The sequence below is a fragment of the Trachypithecus francoisi genome, unplaced genomic scaffold, assembly GCF_009764315.1.
Source record: "Trachypithecus francoisi isolate TF-2019V2 unplaced genomic scaffold, Tfra_2.0 Lachesis_group5, whole genome shotgun sequence".
NCBI classification, from domain to species: Eukaryota; Metazoa; Chordata; class Mammalia; order Primates; family Cercopithecidae; genus Trachypithecus; species Trachypithecus francoisi.
Genome location: NW_022681470.1, coordinates 3,371,620 through 3,393,640, shown reverse-complemented (window position 1 = coordinate 3,393,640; position 22,021 = coordinate 3,371,620). Strand labels below are relative to the sequence as shown.

Sequence of the window (22,021 nt, the reverse complement as noted above, 5' to 3'; positions counted from 1 at the left end):
AAGGTATCGTCATAGCAGCACAACTGGACTAAGACTGAAATTGATCTTTGTGGGATTGTTGCTGTAACAAATACCTGAAAATGTGGAAGTGGCTTTGGAACTGGATAATGGGTAGAGGCTGGAAGACTGAGGTGTGTGCTAGAAAAGCCTGGATTGCTGTGAACAGAGCACTCATGGTGATTCTGGTGAGGGCTTAGAGAAGAGATCTGTAGAGAGAGCCTCAATCTTCTTAGAGATTATCTAGGTAGACAAGAACAGAATGTTGGTAGAAATATGGATGGTAAAGCCAATTGTGTTGAGGTCACAGACATAAATGAGGGATGAGGTATTCGAATCTGGAGGAAAGGACATCGTTGCTATAACATGGCAAGGAACTTGTCTGAATTGTGTCTGCGCCTGTGCTTTATGGAAGGCAGAACTTAGAAATAATGAACCTTGGATATTGAAATTGTCAAAGAGTTTCTAAAAGTGGTAAGTTCCTGGCATTGACACTTTTACACATTGCTAATAGCAGTAAAAAATGGTGGTATTCATACTCCCTTCCTGGAGGGCATTTTAGCAGTACTTATCAACAAGCTAAAAAAGAATGTACAAGCTCTTTGATCAGTTTCTGGAGGAGATACTGTTATTGGGTACAAACACAAAGATTTTACTTCAAAGGTGTTAGTCACATGTTGTTTGTAACAACTGGAAACAACCTGAGTGTCCGTTAACACAAAAATGGTTCAACAAACCTTGGTCTGGTCTGTGGACTGGAATGCTGTGCCGTCATTACAAGTATGTTGTAAAAGACTGATGCCACCACACACCTATGAGAGTGGATAAAATCCAAAGCACTGACAACAACAAATGCCGACAAGAAAGTGGAGCAGCAGGAACTCTCCTTCCCCGCTGGTGAGGACGGTGCGGCACTCTCTTACCACGTGACCCAGCAGTCACTCTCCTTTCACTTGTGCGAAGGAATTGAAAGTTACGGCCACACGAACACCTGCACACGGATGCTCACAGCAGCTTCATTCGTAATTACGGCCACACGAACACCTGCACACGGCTGCTTACAGCAGCTTCATTCGTAATTGGCAAAACTCGGAAGCAACCAGACGTCCTTTAGTAGGTGAATGAATAAATCAGCTGTGGTACATCCAGACAATGGAGTATTATTCAGCACTAAAATGAGTCATCAAGCCATGAAAATACATGGAAGAAACCTTTTTTATTTCTTTTTTGAGACAGGGTCTCACTCTGTCACCTAGGCTGGAGTGCCAGTTCTCCCACCTCAGCTTCCCAAGCAGCTGGGGTTACAGGCACATGCCATGCCCAGCTAATTTTTAAAATTTTTGTAGAGATGGGCTTTCGCCATGTTGCCCAAGCTGATCTCAAACTCCTGGCCTCAAGTGAGCCTCCCACCTTGGCCTCCCAAAGCGCTGGGATTACAAGCATGAGCCCCCACAGCTGCCTCAGAGGAGTTTGAGGGCAGTGAAACTCCTTTGTGTGATACCATCATGGTGGAGACTTGTTGTTATGCATTTGTCCAAACCCATTGAATGTACAACACCAAGAGCGATATGGTTTGAATATTTGCCCCTGCCCAAATCTCATGTTAAAATGTAATCCTCAGTGTCAGAGGTGGGACCTGGTGGGAGGTGTTTGAATCATGGGCGAAGATCCCTCATGCATGGCTTGGGTCATCCCCTTGGTGATAAATGACTTCACACAAGCTCTGAGTTCACACAAGCTCTGGTCATTTAAAACTGCGTGGCTCCTCCCTCCGCACTCTCTCTCTTGCTCCTGTTCTGGCCTTGTGATGTGCCTGTTGTCCCTCACCTTCCACCATGACTGGAAGCTTCCTGAGGCCTCCCAAGAAACCAAGCAGATGCCAGCACCATGCTTCCTGTACAGCCTGCACAACTGTGAGCCAATTAAACCTCTTTTCTTCATAAATTACCCAGTCTCAAGTGTTTATAGCAATACAAGAACAGCCTAATACAAAGAATGAAGCCTAATGTAAACTATGAACTTTGGGTAATAAAGAGATATCAATGTAGTTTTATTTATTTTTTATTTTTTTGAGACAGCATCTCACTCTGTTGCCCAGGCTGGAGTGTAGTGGCGTGATCTTGGTTCACTGCAACCTCTGCCTCCCAGGTTCAAGTGTTTCTCCTGTCTCAGCCTCCCGAGTAGCTGGGATTACAGGCATGCACAACCACACCCAGCTAATTTTTGTAATTTTAGTAGAGATGTGGTTTCACCACGTTGGCCAGGCTGGTCTCAAACTCCTGGCCTCAGGTGATCTGCCCACCTCGGCCTCCCAAAGTGCCAGGATTACAGGCCTGAGCTACTGCCCCTGGCCAGCTTCATTAATTTTTAACATATGTACCACTGTGGTGGGGATGCTGATTGTAGGGGAGGCTGGGGATGGGGAGAGCAACCCAGGGGAGGGGGTGTGGTATGTGGGAACTGTCTGGACATTCTACTCAATTTTCCTGTGAACCTAAAACTACTCTTAACAATCTCAAGTTTATTAATTAAAAAAAAAAGACTAATGGCTTGATAAGATGTTCACAGTGTGTTAAGTAAAAAATAAATAAAAAGAGGCTAGAATTCTATTTCTTGCTAAAATATATATACACACATATATAATACATACACAAATATAATATGTGGATATAGCATTGTATTAATAAATATAAAACTAAAACACAGCTCTCCAGCACTGTATATACAGAAGGGATCTATAGATGACAGGATCAAATCCCAGAGTGATTTGTATTCTTTGTGCTCTTCTGTGTTTTTCACTGTTCCACAAAGAACATGTATTATTATTATCTCTGTAACAAGAACAAGAAGAAAGGAAAACTGCATTGTATCATTCAAAAAGTTGTCTAGTGGTCACAAAGACACTATTGAAGATGCATGTTGAAAGTTTGAATGAAGTTGGTTTTTGCAATGTAAAAATAAAGAGTGATATTTTTAAATTAACGTTGTTACATACGTGATCTTAAATATATCTGTGGACGTAGTAAAGTGTATATATTTAACTTGACCAAATCTCCTTTAGGGGATTTTCTTATTAGGGAAAGGAGGCTCACTTTTTTTCATCACTATATTCAGATATTTATTGTGTTTAACCATTGCTCCTTTGCTTAAATTAATTGCAACCCAGAATAAAGCTTTTCCTCCAATCATATTGCAACACAGCTTTCCATCGTTGTTTTTGGTCTGAGTGGGGTTGAAGAGTACGTTAGTGAGGTGACTGTTCCAACACCTGCTGCCTCTATCAAATACAAGAAAACTCTACTTGGCGTGGGGAGCGTCACTCACAATTCAGCAGAGAAACTGGAGCTGGAGAAGATGAAGCAATCAGTGTAGCTGGTGCCCCTGAAGCCCCACCCTCAGATTTTTCAACAGGGAAATTAATGGCCTGACAGGCACTGATGCAAACTTTCCCCCGTCTCTTCAAATTGGAGAAACTCTCAGTTGGAAGGGACCTTACTAAGTACCGGATTTAGCCACCTGTTGATTCTTAGAATCTCTGATGATTCATCTATTTTTAACACTTGCACTGAAATAGGCAAGGAATTTATAACCCAGAAGGCGCGTGTAGTCTCATGGTTGCACAACAGCCTCTGGAATCTTTAGAATAAATAATTTTTCCAAAGTAAGTGGCTTTAAAATTTTTTCTTTGTAAAGACAACATTTTTGGTAAATGCCAATTTTTGTGATTTTATTCTATTCAAGGTAGAGAAATATTTTCTAAATTGTGTTTATGTTTTGGTTTTGAAACATAGTTTATGTCAAAATTTGTATATATACTATTTAGAGCCTAATGTGAACTATCTCATGGTTTTTATATTTTTTACTACAAATAGTTTTTAAAAATTCGCATGTATATCTCATTTGGTGACCTAGAACTAGTTGAAATGTAGATGCTTTATAAACCATCTTAACTACTGACATTATCTTGTTTTTTGTGAAGCATGAAATAGTTCAGTTTATTGACTGATTGTTGTGTCACTGGGGAGAAATGAATTTTCATGGTGTGTTTTATTGTGCCTATTCAGTGGGTTCAGCATTAAAATAAATAATGCTGTTATGAGAAAAGAGATGGCCTGATGATTTCTCGATGGAAATGGAAGAACTCCAGGCTGTGATCCCATCAAAACACCTGACTGACTCTGACACCCTCAGATAGGCACTTAACCTCTCCGTGCCTGTATTTCCTCAAATCCAAAATGGATTAAGAAAATTGATTTAGACCAAAGTCGAGTGAGAAGCACAGCATTTGCCACATGCTTTGAGGCTGAGATAAATGTTCATATTATTAAAAAGTCCCACCATATTTATTGAGATGGCTCCATATTGGGGAAGAGGAAGCAGAGAGACTGTGGCGTGCCCGAAGGCACTGTGTTAACCTCCAGAATTCGGGCCCCTTTGTGTGGCAATGAAGGCAGTATATTTTCTCTAGGTCACCTACTCCACCTTAATTCTTTGGAGGAGGAGAAGCCAGGCGTATCAGGGCCTTGGTTTTCCAGGTGAGCATCTGCTGGCACACTATGAAGATGAATTCCCTGCAAATGGTACTTTTAGCAGGCTACACTCGAGGGGCCTTCCGGCGAAGACATTTTTCCTTTACATTCATAAATGCTGCCTGGGTTACTTTTACATTACTACTCCACATTGGCCCTTCTCTTAGAAGAAACAAACTAGATTTAACTTACTTTGCCTCATTCATGTTTGCAGTAACAGGATGTATTTGTTTTGTGAATTTCTTCTGTCTTTTGAAGGGAGGGATGTGGAGTTTGGTGGATATTTGTTACTCTCGCCTTTTTTTCAGTCCAAAGAGGCCATGTGGGGGAAACAGCAGAGGTGGAGGCATCACTGCTAACCCACATACCCTGTCCTCTAGACATGGGGTGAGGGAGAAGGTATTAAATGTGCCTAGCAATTCCATACATTATCATATTGAATTGCCACATTCCATGTGGCATTTTACGGATAGGTGACAGAGGCAAACGTCTGTATAAACAGGTGGGTCTACATGGTGGGTCAGTGAGGATGTGCCTGAAATTTCAGCACCGGTGATTGAGTCTTTTAGGAAAAAGTGTCATTACGTGTGGTAGAACCAGAAGTGTGTACACTGCTGGTAGAAATCATCATCATCATCATCATCATCGACTCTCACAGTTCACAGAGCACCTTGGTATCTCATGGAGCATCATCATCGTCATCGTCATCGTCATCATCGACTCTCACAGTTCACAAAGCACCTTCATATCTCATGGAGCATCATCATCATCGACTCTCACAGTTCACAAAGCACCTTCATATCTCATGGAACATTGTCATCATCGTCATCATCATCTACTCTCACAGTTCACAAAGCACTTTTGTATCTCATGGAACCTTCACAACCATCCTGTAGGTTACTGTTCCCCCTGTATTAGACATGAGCATGCTGATGCTAGAGGATGAATTTTAATAACATTCTTTTTTTTTTTTTTTTGAGACGGAGTCTCGCTGTGTCGCCCAGGCTGGAGTGCAGTGGCCAGATCTCAGCTCACTGTAAGCTCCGCCTCCCGGGTTTACGCCATTCTCCTGCCTCAGCCTCCGGAGTAGCTGGGACTACAGGTGCCCGCCACCTTGCCCGGCTAGTTTTTTGTATTTTTAGTAGAGAGGGGGTTTCACCATGTTAGCCAGGATGGTCTCGATCTCCTGACCTCGTGATCCGCCCGTCTCAGCCTCCCAAAGTGCTGGGATTACAGGCTTGAGCCACCGCGCCCGGCTAATAACATTCTTAACTATTATTGGTTTAACATGGGGAATATATTGTGATTTTTCTCTATAAGAAAGGTAATGTCTTTTTAAATTATTTATCTATATATTTGCTTTTCATACCTAGTCCTGTAGAATCTATTTTTTAAAAAAGATTCTGACCAATACAGAAAGAAGTCAAGTGAATTTTCCCAACATGACTTTGATTTAAGTGAAGAAATGCAATGACTTTGTAGTCTTTTCAAACATGTCTGATATAATGTACGGAATCTTTCTTGAATTCATTTCAGTATAATTGAGTTTCCTCCTGGAGAAAATAGGTTCAGATTGCACCATTTTTTCTGCACTTCTGCATCAACTCTGTGAGATACAGTTTTTTTTTTTTTTGAGACAGAATCTTGCTCTGAAGTGGAGTCGTGTGATCTCGGCTCACTGCACCCTTCATCTCCTGGGTTCAAGAGATCCTCCTGTCTCAGCTTCCTGAGTATCTGGGACCACAGGTGCGCACCACCATGCCCAGCTAATTTTTGTGTTTTTAGTATAGATGGGATTTTGTCATGTTGGCCAGGATGGTCTCAAACTCTTGACCTCAGGAGATCCACCCACCTTGGCCTCCCAAAGTGCTGGGATTACAGGTGTGAAATACAGTTCTGAATTCTGAGTATCTGCTCTGCTTGATGATAGTGATTCAAACTTGATCAGACTTCTGCTTGATGATAGTGATTCAAAGTCTTTGGATAAAAATATGTCATATATATTTAGAATATATGTTAGTTATAATGTTTGCCAGAGCCGCTTTGATAGTGCACCACACAGAGTGGCTTAAACAATAGAAATTTATTGTCTCACAGTTCTCAAGGCTGAAAGTTTAAGATCAAGGTATCAGCATGATTAAACATCTACCCTATACTTCTTGTTCTTTTTTATGACATTGGAATATACCATATTTGAAAAATGCATTTTATAAAAACTAATAGAATACAAAAAAGTTTGAAGTTTAGTGACTAATAATATATTAATATTGATTCATTAGTTATGACAAGTGTGCCATAATGTAAGAGTTAATGATAGATGAATTATATCACAAATGAAATTACAAATTATGTTACAAAGCAATAGTAATCAAAACAGTGTGGTACTGGCATAAAAACAATCATATAGACTGTTGGAACAGAATAGAAAGCCTATAAATGAAGCCATGCACAAATGGTCAGCTAATCCTCAGCAAGAGTGCCAAGAATACACCATAGGGAAAGGATAGTGTCTTCAGTAAATGGTGATAGGAAAACTGTTATTTACATGAAGAAGAATGAAATTGGATCCTTATCTCACACCATACACAAAAATCAACTCAAACTGTATCAGAGATTTAAATGTGAGACTTGGAGCCATAAAACTAGAAGAAAACATAGGGAAAATGCTCTTTGACATTGTCTGGGCAATGATTTTTTGGATATGATACCAAAAGCACAGGCAACAAAAGCAAAAATAAACAAGTGGGACTACATCAAACCAAAAAGTTCCTGCATGCAAAAGAAACAAGCAGCAAAATGTAAAGGCAACCTATGGAATGGGAGAAAATATTGCAAACCATACATTTGATAAGGGGTTAATATTCCAATACATATAAGGAACTCAGACAACTCACTTGCAAAAACAAAAACGACCTAATTAAAAAAAAAAAATGGAAAAAAGGACCTGACATTTTTTCAAAGGAGACATACAAATGTCCAACAGGTATATGAACATCATTGTTCATCAAGGAAATGCAAACCAAAACCACAATGAGATATCACCTCGCACCTATTATAATGGCTACTATCAAAAAGACAAAAGTGTTGATGAGGGTGTGAAGAAAAAGGAACCTGTCGGTGGGAATGTAAATTGGCACAGACACTATGGAAAACACTATGGAGGTTTCTCAAGAAACTAAAAATAGAATTACCATGTCATCCAACAATCCCACTTCTGGGTATAAATCCCAAAAGAAATAGAATCTCTAAGAGCTAGCTATATTGCTGTGTTTATTGCAGCATTATTCACAGTAACTAAGATATGGAAACAACGTATCTATAGACAAATGAGTGGATAAACAAAAGGTGTGTGTATATGTACATATGTAATGGAATATTATTCAGCCTTTAAAAAGGAGGTCCTGCTATTTGCAACAACATGGATGAGCTTGGAGGACATTATGCTAAGTGAAATAAGCTAGACACAGAAAGACAAATACTGCATGATCTCTGTTACATTTTCAAAAGTCAAGCTCATGGAAACAGAATAGATGGGTAGTTAACCAGACGTGAGGGTAGGGGAGATGGGAAAATGTTGGTCAAAAGGTACAAGCTTTCAGTGATAAGAAAAACAATTTCTGATGTACAGCGTGGTGACTATGGTTAATAATTATTCTATACTTGAAATTTACTAAGAGAGTAGATCTCAAGTGTTCTCCCCACACATACAGAAAAGGTAACTAGTGAGTCGATGGATATGTTAATAAGCCTGTGTGGTAATCATTTCACAAGGTGTATGTATGTCAAAACATCGTGTGGTACACCTTAAATATATGCAATTTTTATTTGTCCATCATACCTCAATAAGACTGGAAAAAAAATAGAGGAAACTGAGTGACAGGTATATGGGAACTCTATATTTGGAACTTTTCTGTATATCTAAAGCTATTCTAAAATCAAAAGATTATTCAAATATAAACATCCTTTTATAATATAAAATAGTGTCTATATTAAACATTCCATGAATGCTGTACTTGGAATTACTATGTAATTATATGTTTTTAATGCCATTGCTTATACATGTTTTTGTGCTGAAGAACAAATTGGATATGGCCTCTAGAGGACAGTGTTGGGTCATAGAAAGATATTAACAATTTCTGCCCAAGTTGAAGATGGTCATAACCATTTTTCTTCTTATTTTCTAACCACAAGGCCTGTTTATTCATTGTCCCTCTTTAAAAACAACAATAACAAAGAACATTTATGACTTGTCCGCTATTCTGACTAGTTGGCTGTTTTGTTTTAACTTATTTTCGTGTAATTTTAGTTCCACAAAGATCTGTTAGGCAAGAAAGAATCTGTGGAGTTTGCACCATAATGTTCACATCCCTGAGGGTTTGTGAAAGTCGTGAGGGAACCTGGGGAAGAGATATGAGGCATATATTATGTGTCATTTGTGAGTTCTTCCCTGATGGAGATGGAATTACAGAGTTGAACTTCCTTTGGAACAACAAACAACAGTTTGTAGCTTGATCAGGGTGCATGTAAACTAAAAAGGGGTTTTGATCTTTTGAAGGTTGAGACTGCTGCTCTACAGTGGTTTGTTGGTGGTGGGAAGAAAGGAAAAAAACCACTGCTCTCGCTTCTGGAGCAAATTTCTGGAGTAACCAGAATAGCAGCTCAACATTTTAATTTTAAAATTCCTCCTTTGGAGATAACCTCATGAGATTGACATTGTATTTGTCCGAGGCTCCTGAGTAGGGAGTTGCAGAGTGCTACTCAAGCGCATCAGAGCCATGTGAACATTAATTTGCAAAATGCTCGCCTTGGACCTAGAGGCAACTGAGGACAATTGTTCATGAATGGATGGACTCAGAAATCCTGAAACACACAATTCTGTCACTGAATGCATTGCATTTTCTGCTGAGAGTGGAGTCTGAGGGTTCCACCATGCTAGGTGTGACTCTAGTATAAACATGAAAAAATAGGAGTCATTTGGATGATGGTGTGTTCCACTTAGCAGCAACCTATAGTTTTTCGTTTGCTTGTTTGTTTTTGCTCAAAGAATAAATCTGTCCAAAGCTCATCTGCTGAATTGGGATCTATGAGCCTTTTAATAGGATTTTTGAAAGGGAGTGGAAAATTTACAGCTCCTTGTAGATAGCCTGACATGAAAGTTAAGGTCAATGGTGTTTTGTTCAGCCACTCCATCCAAGTCGAACCCACAGGCGGGGATCTGTTTCATTCTCATTTAATAGTGCTAAGTGCCAAACATTCTCTTTCTCAGGTATAGTCTTCTAACCTCGTGGTGGTGTGAAAGTTCTATTTACTGTGGAGGTACTTAATGCATATTATGATGATTTAGGATGTAGTTGGTCCTTGAGATGGTGATTGGTCCCCTAACCTGGTGCCTCATTCAGGGTTCCTTATCTCAGGGAAAAGCATGACCTTATCCCAGTGGTATAAGTCAGAATCTTGGGAGTCATCCTTGAATCCTCTGTTTTTTCCATCCTTATTCATAATGAATGCAGGACCAGGTCCTATCAATTTCACTTCTTAAAATATTTTTTGAAGCTATCCATTTCTCTCTCAATGGCCGTCACTCCCATCTACGCCTTTGTCCTATCTGCCTGAACTACCAAAGAGGCTGCCTCACCCTCAACCAGTGTCCTCCTTCAAAACCTGCATCTATGAGACCGTCACTGATTTCCCGTTGTTCTCAGGCTAGCAACCTTACCACTGTCATGGACAACAAGGCCCTGCCGTCTTGCCCCTGTCTCTCTCTCTAGCCTCATCTTGAAGCCTTCTCCCTGCCCCTTGTACTGCAGCCTCCTAGCCTCCAATGTGTCAGCGCGGAGTCTCAGCATATTCAGTTTCCTCTAGGTGACTGTCTCTCCCCTGCTGTCTCTGTCTCATTACCTTCTACTCATCCTTTCTAAGTCAGCTGGAGTGTTATTTCCTCATGGATGACTTCCCCGGTCTCCTGGTCTAAGAAGTGTTTTTTCTTTCTTTCTTTATTATTTTTTGAGATGGAGTCTCGCTCTGTCGCCCAGACTGGAGTACAGTGGTGCGATCTTGGCTCACTGCAACCTCCACCTCCCGGGTTCAAGTGGTTTTCCTGCCTCAGCCTCCCGTGTAGCTGGGATTACAGGCGTGCACCACTACATCCATATAATTTTTGTATTTTTAGAAGAGATGGGGGGGGGGTTTCACCATGTTGGCCAGGATGGTCTTGAACTCCTGACCTCAAGTGATCCACCTGCCTTGGCCTCCCCAAGTGCTGGAATTTCAGGCGTGAGCCGCAACGCCCAGCCAAGTGTTCTTTATTAACTGTTCTTACAGACCCATGCTCCTTCCCCTCATTGTGCTTACATCAGTTCACAGTGGATTTGTGTTGCGTTTCTTGATTAATGTCTGTCTCCCTTATCAGAGTATCAGCTGTGTTCAAGTTGAATGATGAAGAGAAGTCTTAAAAAACTGAAGTACCAGCTCTGTGAGCAGGGGTCATGGCCAGCGTGCTCACCATCCAGAGTTTCCAGCACTTGTTACAGTGCTTGGAAAAAGTGGTTGCTGAATACATTTGTTGAATGAATAAATGGCTGTTTACTTACTGAATGTTTAGGTAGAAGAAGAAGAACCCACTGGATACATTCGATTCGAAAAATTTCTTCCCGTGATGACGGAAATACTACTAGAAAGGAGGTAAGTAAGTAAATGCAATTGTTAAGGCAAAGTAATGATCTGAATTATGAATCCATTCATTTCAGGACGCTTGACTTTTTCACTTTGTATATTATACTCAACCGGTGTATCTTAAGGTGGCCTACCTCTAACCTTTCAAGATACTTCTGACCTGCCAGTTGGTACATGCTTAGAAATATCAACCACATTAGTGTTATCCTAAGCAAAGCATAATTAGAGGGTAAATAAGCTACAAAAATCGTAAATCAACATTCTTATTATCTTCTGTTTTGAATTATCAGTGATAAATAAGAATCCTAATATTTTTCTAGCAAAAATATAGCATTAGCTTACGGTAGTTCATTCATCATAGAAGTCGTGTGCCCAGATAAATTGATTTCCAAAAAGCAAATAGATAACCTCAAACATGTCAGTGATTTGGCACTAAGTATTTCCTGTGGGGCTGAGGTATTTCAACTTTCATATCCAGAAATCCAAAAAGATTTCAATGAGGCGAGTATTCTCATCTCAATATATCAGCAGCTTTTATTTTATTTTATTTTATTTTTTTGAGAGGGAGTTTCACTTTTGTCACCCAGGCTGGAATGCAGTGGCACCATCTTGGCTCACTGCAACCTCTGCCTCCTGGGTTCAAGCGATTCTCCTGCCTCAGCCTCCCGAGTAGCTGGGATTACAGGCGCACATATGCCACCACACCTGGCTAATTTTTGTATTTTTAGTAGAGACAGGGTTTCATTATGTTGGCCAGTCTGGTCTCGAACTCCTGACCTCAGGTGATCTGCCCACCTCGGCCTCCCAAAGTGCTGGGATTACAGGCGTGAGCCACTGCGCCCAGCCCTGTTTTGTTTTATGTGGTCATTTATTACAGGGGTCCCCAGCCACCAGGCCAGGGACTGGGTTGCGCGCTTCTTATGAGAATCTAATGCCCGATGATCTGAGGTGGGGCAGTTTCATCCACAACCCATCCCTCCCCTTCCCGGGTCTGTGGAAGAATTGTCTTCAGTGAAATTGGTCCCTGGTGCCAAAAAGGTTGGAGACTACTGATTTATTATGTAGAGACTGTGGTAAATACTGTGGCATTTACTCATTTTATTGCATAATTATAGATACAGACCAATTCCAGAAGATGTCCTTCTTCGAGCTTTTGAGGTATGTAAACTCCAGCTTATATGCATATACATGTGTATATAAATACATATATTTATATACACATGTATATGAAAAATTCATCATGTAGAACTTAATTCACCAAATGAAAAAATATAATATCTATCTTTTCTTTTCCCCTAGGTTTTAGATTCAGCTAAACGTGGGTTTCTTACTAAGGACGAACTGATCAAGTATATGACTGAGGAAGGTAAGCATGATTTATTGCTTATCACAATGACTTATGTGAGGAATTAATAATTCGTTAACAGTTATGTGAAAGTCATAGGGGATACTTTAAAATCAGTTGTTCTGGTTAAAAAGTTATTTACTGTTCCTACTATTTTGGCTTGGGGGTGGTTTCTGTTCTGTGGGGGTTAAGAGGACAAAGAGCAGGGAAAGAGAAGATGGGTTGTTGTCTCGTAGGATTTTGTGAAGCATAGTGATTACTTCTATAATTTCAGGCATTCCGTTCAGAGCATTTCCAGAATAAAAGATATGCCATCTGGAAAACATGAACTACCAATCACTGTAAATGAAGGCCTCCTCCTAGATTGAAGATTTGAATAGAAGTATATAAAAATTCCCTTTTTTTTTTTTGAGACGGAGTCTTGCTCTCTTGCCCAGGCTGGAGTGCAATGGCGCGATCTCAGCTCACTGCAACCTCTGCCTCCTGGGTTCAAGTGATTCTGCTGCCTCAGCCTCCTGAGTAGCTGGGATTATAAGCACGGGCCACTATGCCCAGTTAATTTTTGTAGTTTTAGTAGAGATGGGTTTCACCATGTTGGCCATGCTGGTCTCGAACTCCTGACCTCAGGTGATCCATCCATCTTGGCCTCCCACAGTGCTGGTAAAATTTCCTTTTTAAAGAGCTTTTCTGTTGGTGAAGTTATAGCTAATGTAACCTCAATTGAATACTGAGGTCATTTTTAACACTAAAAATTTCCTTTTTTAATGATAATTGAACCATATATATTTGTTTCGAACATGGCCCATCATACATATATGCATACACACACACATAAAACCTGCACACTTACATATATGCCAACGTATTTCCTTTAGGAATTCTCTCTGCTAGGCTGATGTGTAAAGTTGTTTACCCTGAAGGTCAGTGGCCTGATGGACAGTCTCCTGAAGCCAGCCTCATACTGGTCACCTTGCCTTCTCCCATACAGAGCTAGAGCTCCCTGGTTCACACATTGAGTCCTGAATGACTCAGTTGCTAATCACTTGTGACAGAATCAAAAGTGCAAGTAATTTGGAGTAGGGAAGACTAAGACTGCATCTACATGCATGACTGGTTTGACCATCCCAACTTGATCCACCTTTAGACAGAATACAGGGAGTGAGGGTAAGAATGCCACGACCATCAGAGCTGCCACCCAAGAACTCTTATGCCATTGTTAACATTATCTTAGGGATTAATTTTGATGGGGATGTTACAACTTTCAAAGCATCAGCTTCTTAATCCTAAGGATTAGTTTAAAGAAAGTAAATCCTAGGTTATGTATTAGACAACATGAGTTTAGTCAAAATGGCCCAAACGGTTAGCTTTTCCTACTGTTGTATGCCTACTGTATGTTTAGGATTTAGTAAGTGTAGTAAGGTATAATGATACTGAAATCTACTTCCTCTCTCAAGGATATTACAATCTTCTTGGGGAGATAAAACTAACATAAAATAATTCACAATGCAAGACAATAGAAAAATCAATATCAGAAGATCAACCAGGGCCGGACCACCCTGGAAAGCTTGGTCTGGGAAGACTTAGAGAGAAAATAGGTTTTTTGAGAGGGTAGAATGTACATGGTTAAGTTGAGGGCAGAGGTAAACTCTGGTGCGTTTTAATTCCCTCACACACGGTAGATCTCAACAAATGTTTGTTGAATGAATGAATGAGTAGATGATGAAGACCAGGTGAAAGGGCTAATGAGAGGGAGACATTATTGATATGTAAAACAGTCTGAACAAAAATTGGGAGGTAGGAATGAACATGCTATTTCAGAGAGAAAATAAGCCGAGCTGGCCCAGAGGGTAATGTTGGCAAACAGCAGGAAATTAACTTCAGTAGATTTACTGGGACTAAATTGTGGAGTCCCAGGCTCAGGAGTTTGGAATTCACCTGTGGGCAATGGAGAAGTATTATAGGCTTTTAAGCAGATGAGTCACATGGTGTATGAGTGATTGTGAGAAGGTTTTTCTGGTGCTGGTCGGTTTGTTAGATGCATGAGAAAGAGGTTGGACTAGGGAGGCCAGTTAAAAGGTTATTTCAGCATTCTGAAGGCACCCAAGTAAAGGCCTGACCTGGCAACAGAAATGGCAATGGGGAGAAGGGATTGGTACAGTAGGACTGTCTGCGGCAGGATCCATGGGTCATGATGAGTAACAGAGTGTAGGTGACAAAGATGAGAGCCGAATCAAAAGTAACATCAAGGCTCTGCCCTCAATGACAAGTATTATGGTAACGCTACTGACTAAAACAGAGAAGTCAGAACAGACTGCAGTGTATACAGAGATGGTGCAATCACGTGGTTTACTTGGAGGTACTGTGTGATAATTTCAAAAATGATATGTTTACAGAGAGTTCATGGTACTTAAAGATCAACTATTGAGTATCTCAGTGGACTAAGCATAGGACAGGTATTTTCAAGTAAGAATATATATGGTTTCAATTATTCATTCAACAAGTGTTATTACAAACCTTCTACATATATGAACCAATATGTTTGGAAGTAATATGTAAGATGTAAATTACTATACAAATCTAAGTTATGATTTAATATAACGGACCTATCAGCTAAGTGTAATAGCAGTTGACTAGTTTGGTAAAATAGGTGCTTAAGAATTGCTACTTTGAGAGTCTCAGAATTCTACAAATTGTTTTTAAGTAAATTTATGCTACATAGCAATATAGATTCAAGTTACTTGCACGCTCTTCACAATATCCACAAAGTATCAGCTAGTTTGAGAATATGCATTCTTACAGCCCAGGATGTCATATGATAAACAAAATAAATCACATTGAATCAAGTTCCTACAAGATAGAAGTCCCTAAGTGTCCAGGAATGTGTATTGCATCAGACAGTGTTTAGCAGGAGGGAAGATCTCAGAACAGTTTTTTAAACAAACACTTACATGTTGCTGCTCATATGCCAGGTACTGTTCTACATCCCATTCAAATCATAACACATTTCATCCTCATGACAACCCTGTGATAGGTAGTGTCATTATCACCTCCATTTTATAGACAGGTAAACTAAGGTGTGGGGCAGTTAAGTGACTTGCTCAAGACCTCAGAGCGAGTAAGAGGCAGCCAGCATGTGAATCCAAACTTGTGCTTTAACCATCAGCTATTTTCCTTCCATCTTTCATCAAATACTGGGGCTTCAAGTTGATCCTCTGGTAATTTCAAAAGTTTTCATCTAAATAAATAACCTTGTTCGTGATATCTGTGTGTCTTCCTACTGTTTTGCCTGAAATGACGCGCTCTAGAGGTTGCTTGATCTATGACATCTGCAGGCTAAAAGAAGTCCAGAATCTGCCAGGGTGTACAATAGCCTTCTCTTTGAACCTCTGGACTGTCGTGATAGCCTGGCTCTGCAGCTCCAGGGAGCGTAACTAATGACATTGTGGGAGTTTGTGGGGCTCCATGGCTATTAAGCTGACTAGTGGAAAGAGAAAGAAAAAAATCAGATGATCATAAATGATAAATTTTCCTTTTTGTCTCTCTGAGGTGAGCCTTTTTCTCAAGAGGAAATGGAAGAAATGTTGTCTGCTGCAATTGATCCAGAATCAAATTCAATTCATTACAAGGACTATATAACAATGATGGTGATAGATGAAAATTAAATGTTCTAAAGATAATTTCTAATTGAAAGGACAATTTTAGAAATTGTTTCTCCCTGTTAATTTCACATCTAAGATAAGAGAATCTAAGGAATCTTAGGATTCCTATATGTGATATTTAATACCTTGTGACATAATTATTTTAAGATACTTTGTTTTTAAAGATGATCATAACACTTTAAAACAAATTTAGTATGTCTAGCCTTACAGAATGATAAATTACTATTTATTTAAAAACTATTCTTAAAACATTTTAACATTAGAATTGTTATTTTCTATAATAAAACTCAGGTAACCTTCAAATTAATTAAGTTGACAAAATGAAAATGACTGTAATGACCCAAGGTTTGGCATATAAAGATCTTAAGAGGGGGCAGAATGGCCAGCACTTGACAATGAGGAGCAATATAATGAAGGCTTCCTTTTTCAACAATAACAAACGCTTCATCAATCTGAGTGTGGAAGGAGATTTATCCAAATAAATATTAATTGATTTTTTATGAGTGCCAATGATGAATGTTATTTGGGATTGTAATAACTGAGTGTAGTAAACATTTATATTTGCTGATCCAGCATGTCACCTTTTATGGAGTAGCTAAAGGAGTTGAGATCATTGAAACTGAAGAAAAGAAGGCTGAGTGGAAATTGATAGTGTAAGGTAGTGGCAATTCTCTCTTTGTCTTTAGAATTGTCACCTATATCTGTCATGGGACTATTGTCCTGAATACTGAGTAAGAATGCTGAGAAATGTGATGGTGTGCAAATGTGCAGCTCCTGACAGAGCAGAATGGAGTGACGGGGACGCCTCTGAGCACAAGCAGGCACAATGGAAAAATAGTCACTATATGGCAACTTACAAGCAAAGGGGAAGATAAGGTAAAGGAGAATGAACAATTTTCCTAACTTAGATATTCTTTTATAACAACACACACACACACACACACACACGCACACGCACACACACACCACACACAGATCTCTATGTAAAGGTGGCTTTACCACTGTATGTGTGTATCTACATAGATGTAAGCATTTCAGGTTGCTGGGAGCCTTCCTCAGGCGTGCTGTCTTGCCCCCGAAAGACGCGGCCACTACCCAAGAGACTGTCACTGTTCGTTCATTCATGAAACACTGAATGAGTATCGTGAGATAATGTGCTAGGAACCAGGGTCCCTAACGAATCCAGGTCACAGTTCAGTGCAGGAAGCCTGCAAGTCCATCAGCAGCCACAGTTCAGACAGGGGCACGTTCAGGGTACCGTGGAAGCACAGAAGAGGGGCAGCTACTCGGCCTTGCAGGGAGGGAGCTTTCTGGGAGATGAAAGGTGCTAGTGAGCAGAGAAGGCTTCCCAGGACAGGAAGCACCTGACTTTAAAATGAGAAGTTTAGTAAGTGGGCGGTGGGGCACAGGGCATTTCAGCAGGTGAGTGGCAAGTCCAAAAACCCTCGAGGTGTCATGAAACATGGAACCACCTGGGAATTGAAAGCAGCTCAGTATGTTTGGAAGGTAGGAGATTTGGGGGGTCATGATGAGAGGTGAAACTGGAGCGGTAAACAAGCTGTATCATTAAGAATATCGGGTTAGGTGCTGAGTTAAGATTTCAGGGTGAGAGTTTGGACTTTATTCTGAAGATCACAGAGAAAGATCATTTGTAAGCAGCAGGGAAAATAGATTTGATAGGTCAAGACTAGAAGTGAGATCAGTTTGTAGGCTATTTGGTTGGTGGGAGGGGATAGACTGAGAAAAGTCAAGCATGAATCCCAGGTTTCTGGCTCAGATGATGGGTAAAAGTGCCATTCATTCAGATAAGAAATCCAAGGAGCAAATGGGGCATTGGTGAGCAAAATGGTGAGGCTGGGTACAGACACTTTTGGAGCTCAGCATGTAAGTAGCTTGAAAGGAAAAGAAGAGAGCCTAGAACAAAACCATGGGGAACATCAGCATTTACGGGAAGGCAGAGGAAGAGGAGCCCGCAAAAGAGACTAGGAAGGAGAAGCCTGAGAAGAAGGAAAGCTGGAAAGAAGCATCTTGGATGCCGAGATCGGAGAGAATCGCAAGGAGGAGGCAGTGGCCATGCCAGATGTAGTGGAGAGGAGAGGGAAATTAAAGACGGAAAAAACGTCCATTGGTGTTAGCAATGAGAGTTCATGGAGGGCCTCTCCCAGGGCAGATGTGGGGAAGCAACAGGGTATGGAGTTGAGTGGACTGAGGAAGGAATGGATGTGAGAAGGTTGCAGCCTGGAGGACAAGTTACTCGGCAGTGAAGAGAAGGAAACAGACAGCAGGCTGGGGGAGTGATTTTTGGAAGATGGGCAGATACAGCAAGTTCATTTCTAGTCCGAGGGCTGAGAGCCCACAGAGAGGGTGAAGGGAGGGGCCGGCTTCCAGAGCAATACAGAGATTTAGGAACAATGAACCAACGTTGGCCTGTGGTCCCTACCTCATGGCCTCTACTGCCTTTTGGAGAGGAAGGTAGTAGGTTATAGAGCTTGAAGAGAAAGGTGTAACTTTAGAATGTCTCTTGTGGGAAATGGGAAAAAGAGTTGAGAGAGCCCATGTAAGGATTTTCAAGAAACCCTGGAAGATTTTGTGCTCAGGAGCAAAAAAGAAAAGAAAACAGGTAGATTGTTGTACCAGGGTTAAGGCTTTGTCATGTGGGTGAGGTGGAAGGAGCCAAAGGCTGAGGAATCTGCAAGAAAGCAGTTCCGAGGGTGTCCGTGGCTACCATTAGGGAAGGACCCAGGTAAGAGGACTGGCTAACAGATGGGAGGGGTTAGAGGGCTCGGGGCTCTAAAAGGGCAAGTGGCTGGTGTTGGTAGCAAGGGGTGGTCTTTCCTACCATTGCTGAGTGATAATACGTGTCCTTTGAAATCTGACTTCACTGTGTTCTTAGCGTGTTTCTTTTCTTCTCCTGTGTTATTATATGAATAAATAGTAAGAGTGGCTGACGTTTGTTGACTGTTCTCTGTGTTGCAGGCACTGTCCTAAGTGCTTGACTTACATGAACTCATTTCATCCTCACATCCACCCATCGGTGTAGGTGCTATGAAGTTATCCCCATTTTGCAGAGGTGGCAATCAAGAAGTTACACAGCGGTAAGGGGCTGTATCAGCTTTTTCTAGGTTATGTTGTGATAACAAAACTCCCAAAGTCAGAGGTTTACAAGAATAAAACTTATTTCTGTTTATGTTTTTTTTGTCAGCTGGGGTCAGGTCATCTGGGACTCTGCCCTACATGTCTTTGTTCTACTCATGGCCTGGAGAAGTAGGATGTCCTGCTGGACGTCTGTCCTGCTTTGCCTGGGGTAGTCCCAGACTACACCCATCCCAGTGTAATTATTAACAGGTCTCCTTTGTACTCTTAGAAATGTTCCAGTTTAGATGATTAATATGTGGTCATCCCATTCAAAAAATAGCGAGTGAAAACGATGGCGAGGGATCGTCACTTCTGGAAGGTTTTCTGACAAATAATTCCAGCAGTGGTAACAGTGGAAGACATTTCTTCCTTCTCTAGTTTGCCAAGATCATTTTTCCCCCCAGGATTACCTGAGATTTTCCCAAGGTAAAATCCACATGAGAACTGATGTGCCACTGGCTTGACTGCGCATGTCAGAATCACCAGCCAAAGATGAGGATGAGCCACATGCCTTCAGGACAGGGTGGGGATGGAGGAGGAGAGGAGTGTGGTGACCCTCAGAACATCAACAGACAGGCTGTTTATGATAGGAACACACTGCAGCTGGGAAGGAGGGTGGCCGAGATATGAAATACCCTTCAAGGTGGACGCATACCCAGGGGCATATCATTCGGTGGCAGGGGCCAGCACGGACATGCAGCATTGAAGCGTGTGCGAGAGCCTCATGCGTCAACCCAGGCACAGACTTGTTTGGAGCACACAAAACAGCTCTGAGTTAAGTCCTGTAAGCCATTAAAGAAGTACAGCCTGGTGAATGAACCCTAATCTCTTGATGATCAAGTGATGACATCATATTCTCTCTCCGAGGAGCCGCTGTCGTGTGCAGAAGGCAGTAGAGGAAGGTTGCATCGAGATTGCGTGCCTCCCCAGGCCCCATCTTCGAGGATTCTTTCAGAAGTTCTGACTGATGTTCAACTTCACATCTTGTCTCAAGGGAATCTTCTCTGTTCAGTGTCATAGAGTTGGCTTTATGGAATGTAATTCATTTTTATCTTTAGCACAAATTTGTCTGTTTCCTTTAAGGCCACCAGAAAGCGCAACGTAGACTCCCCACAGAAATCTCATTTTATCTCCTAAGTTGCAGAATAAACGTACCTTGTTTGCCAAGGGAACATTTTTCTTTACACTCAGATCACTTCAATGTATTTTGCCTCTTCAGCTCACCGACCTTGCCCTCAGCATCTGCTGTAAATCACCATGCCAGTTCCTGACTAGGAGAGTACTTAGCCTCTTCTGCGGGAAGTTGGCTTACCCTTATGACTCCTGGCTTCTGCAGAGCCTGCCATACCCCACAGCTTCGCCGGGCCCTGTGGAAAGCCATCTCTGTTCTCACACTGCTGGGGAAGGTGCGTGACTCAGGGCCCGACACACAGGCCTGAGAGTCTGGCGATCTTGCGCTCTGCTCCCAGCTCCATGTGTGACTCACTCTGCTTCGGGCGCTTCCCCTCCTGTGCACCTCTGTCTGTAAAATAGAGAGCTCAGCTCTATCCTTTTCCCTCCTGAGAAGAAGCGCAGAGATTTAGTCCCCTTTGCGGTCACCCAGTGTCTAAGTGCCAAATGCCTAAAAGACACAACAAAGAGAGTCTAAGATAGCAGGCTAGTTGGGATGACGACTGTTCGGTAAGGGCAGGAGTATTTTCTGTGGGATGGAATGTGTTTAGATCTTTCTCTCCTACCTTCCCATCTTCCTTCCTTTCCGTTTTCTAAATCCTTCCATATAAGAAAGTACCGTGTTTATACAGGCAGTTCCTTGAAGATCAAGGGTTACTACCTTACCCTCCTGGGCTGCTTAAATAAACAGAGAGCCTCATGGTCATGCATGCTCCCCTTGTGCCAGGCATGGTGGCTGCCTCCTAGGCCTGCGTATTTCTGAAAGCGTGGTTGCCAGTCATCTGCTTCAGGAGCATCCGGAAGGAGGGTGTTAGAAATCAGGGGTGTACCCCATTCCAGACCCCTAAAACAGAATCTCTGGAGATAGGGTCCAGGAAACTTTAACGTTCCCAGGGGAGCCTTATGCACGCTTGTGTGTAAAAAGCACTACCTGGGGCTCTGATATTGAATGAAAGTGTGGGATTTGGAGTTAGGCTCTGCTCCTTACTGATTACGTGATTGGCCCAGACATTTAATATCACTGAGCTTCCCTGGAAGTCGAGGCTGTGGTGAGCCACGATTGCGCCACTGCACTCAGCCTGGGTGATAGAGAGAGACCTTGTCTCAAAAAAATCAAAAAATAGTGCTGAGTGTCTTCATCTTAATTTGTATAGTGGAAAAATCACTTTTCGGGGCTGGTGTGAAGATTAAATGAAATAATAAAAGTGGAAATGTTTAAAAAGCTGTAGGCTATGACACAAATTATTATTTACAGAAAGCCAGCTAGGCAGAGGGAGAGAGAAAAAGAGAGAGGGAGGGGCAGGGATGGAGATCTGCTGCCTGGGTATGGACAGAGAGGTGGGGAAGTAGGTAGATAATAGAAAACTAATTGGAGAGAATGTGCGCATACCTGGGCTGCTGGTGGGGAGATACCCGACGTGTGCTGTCATGGTGCTATTAATTCTAAGGCGTTAAGTTTCTTTCTAGAATGTGAAAATACGAGGCTTTAAGAGGTTTCTTTTTTTCTTCTGCTT

General features: G+C 41.5%; 1 protein-coding gene across 4 annotated transcripts in view; it reads left to right on the top strand.

Annotated features, from left to right (window-relative positions):
- Nucleotides 1-22,021, top strand: part of EFCAB2 (EF-hand calcium binding domain 2) — a 161,620-nt gene that overhangs the window by 111,174 nt on the left and 28,425 nt on the right. For 2 of the 4 annotated variants that reach the window (XM_033200710.1, XM_033200708.1), the window contains exons 4-6: nt 11,128-11,207; nt 12,314-12,356; nt 12,498-12,564. In XM_033200710.1, the coding sequence (XP_033056601.1) occupies nt 11,128-11,207; nt 12,314-12,356; nt 12,498-12,564 (190 nt within the window). Of the gene's footprint in view, nt 1-11,127; nt 11,208-12,313; nt 12,357-12,497; nt 12,565-12,817; nt 15,803-16,089; nt 18,810-22,021 lie in introns of those variants that run through there. The other 2 variants (XM_033200707.1, XM_033200709.1) reach the window with 2 other exon arrangements.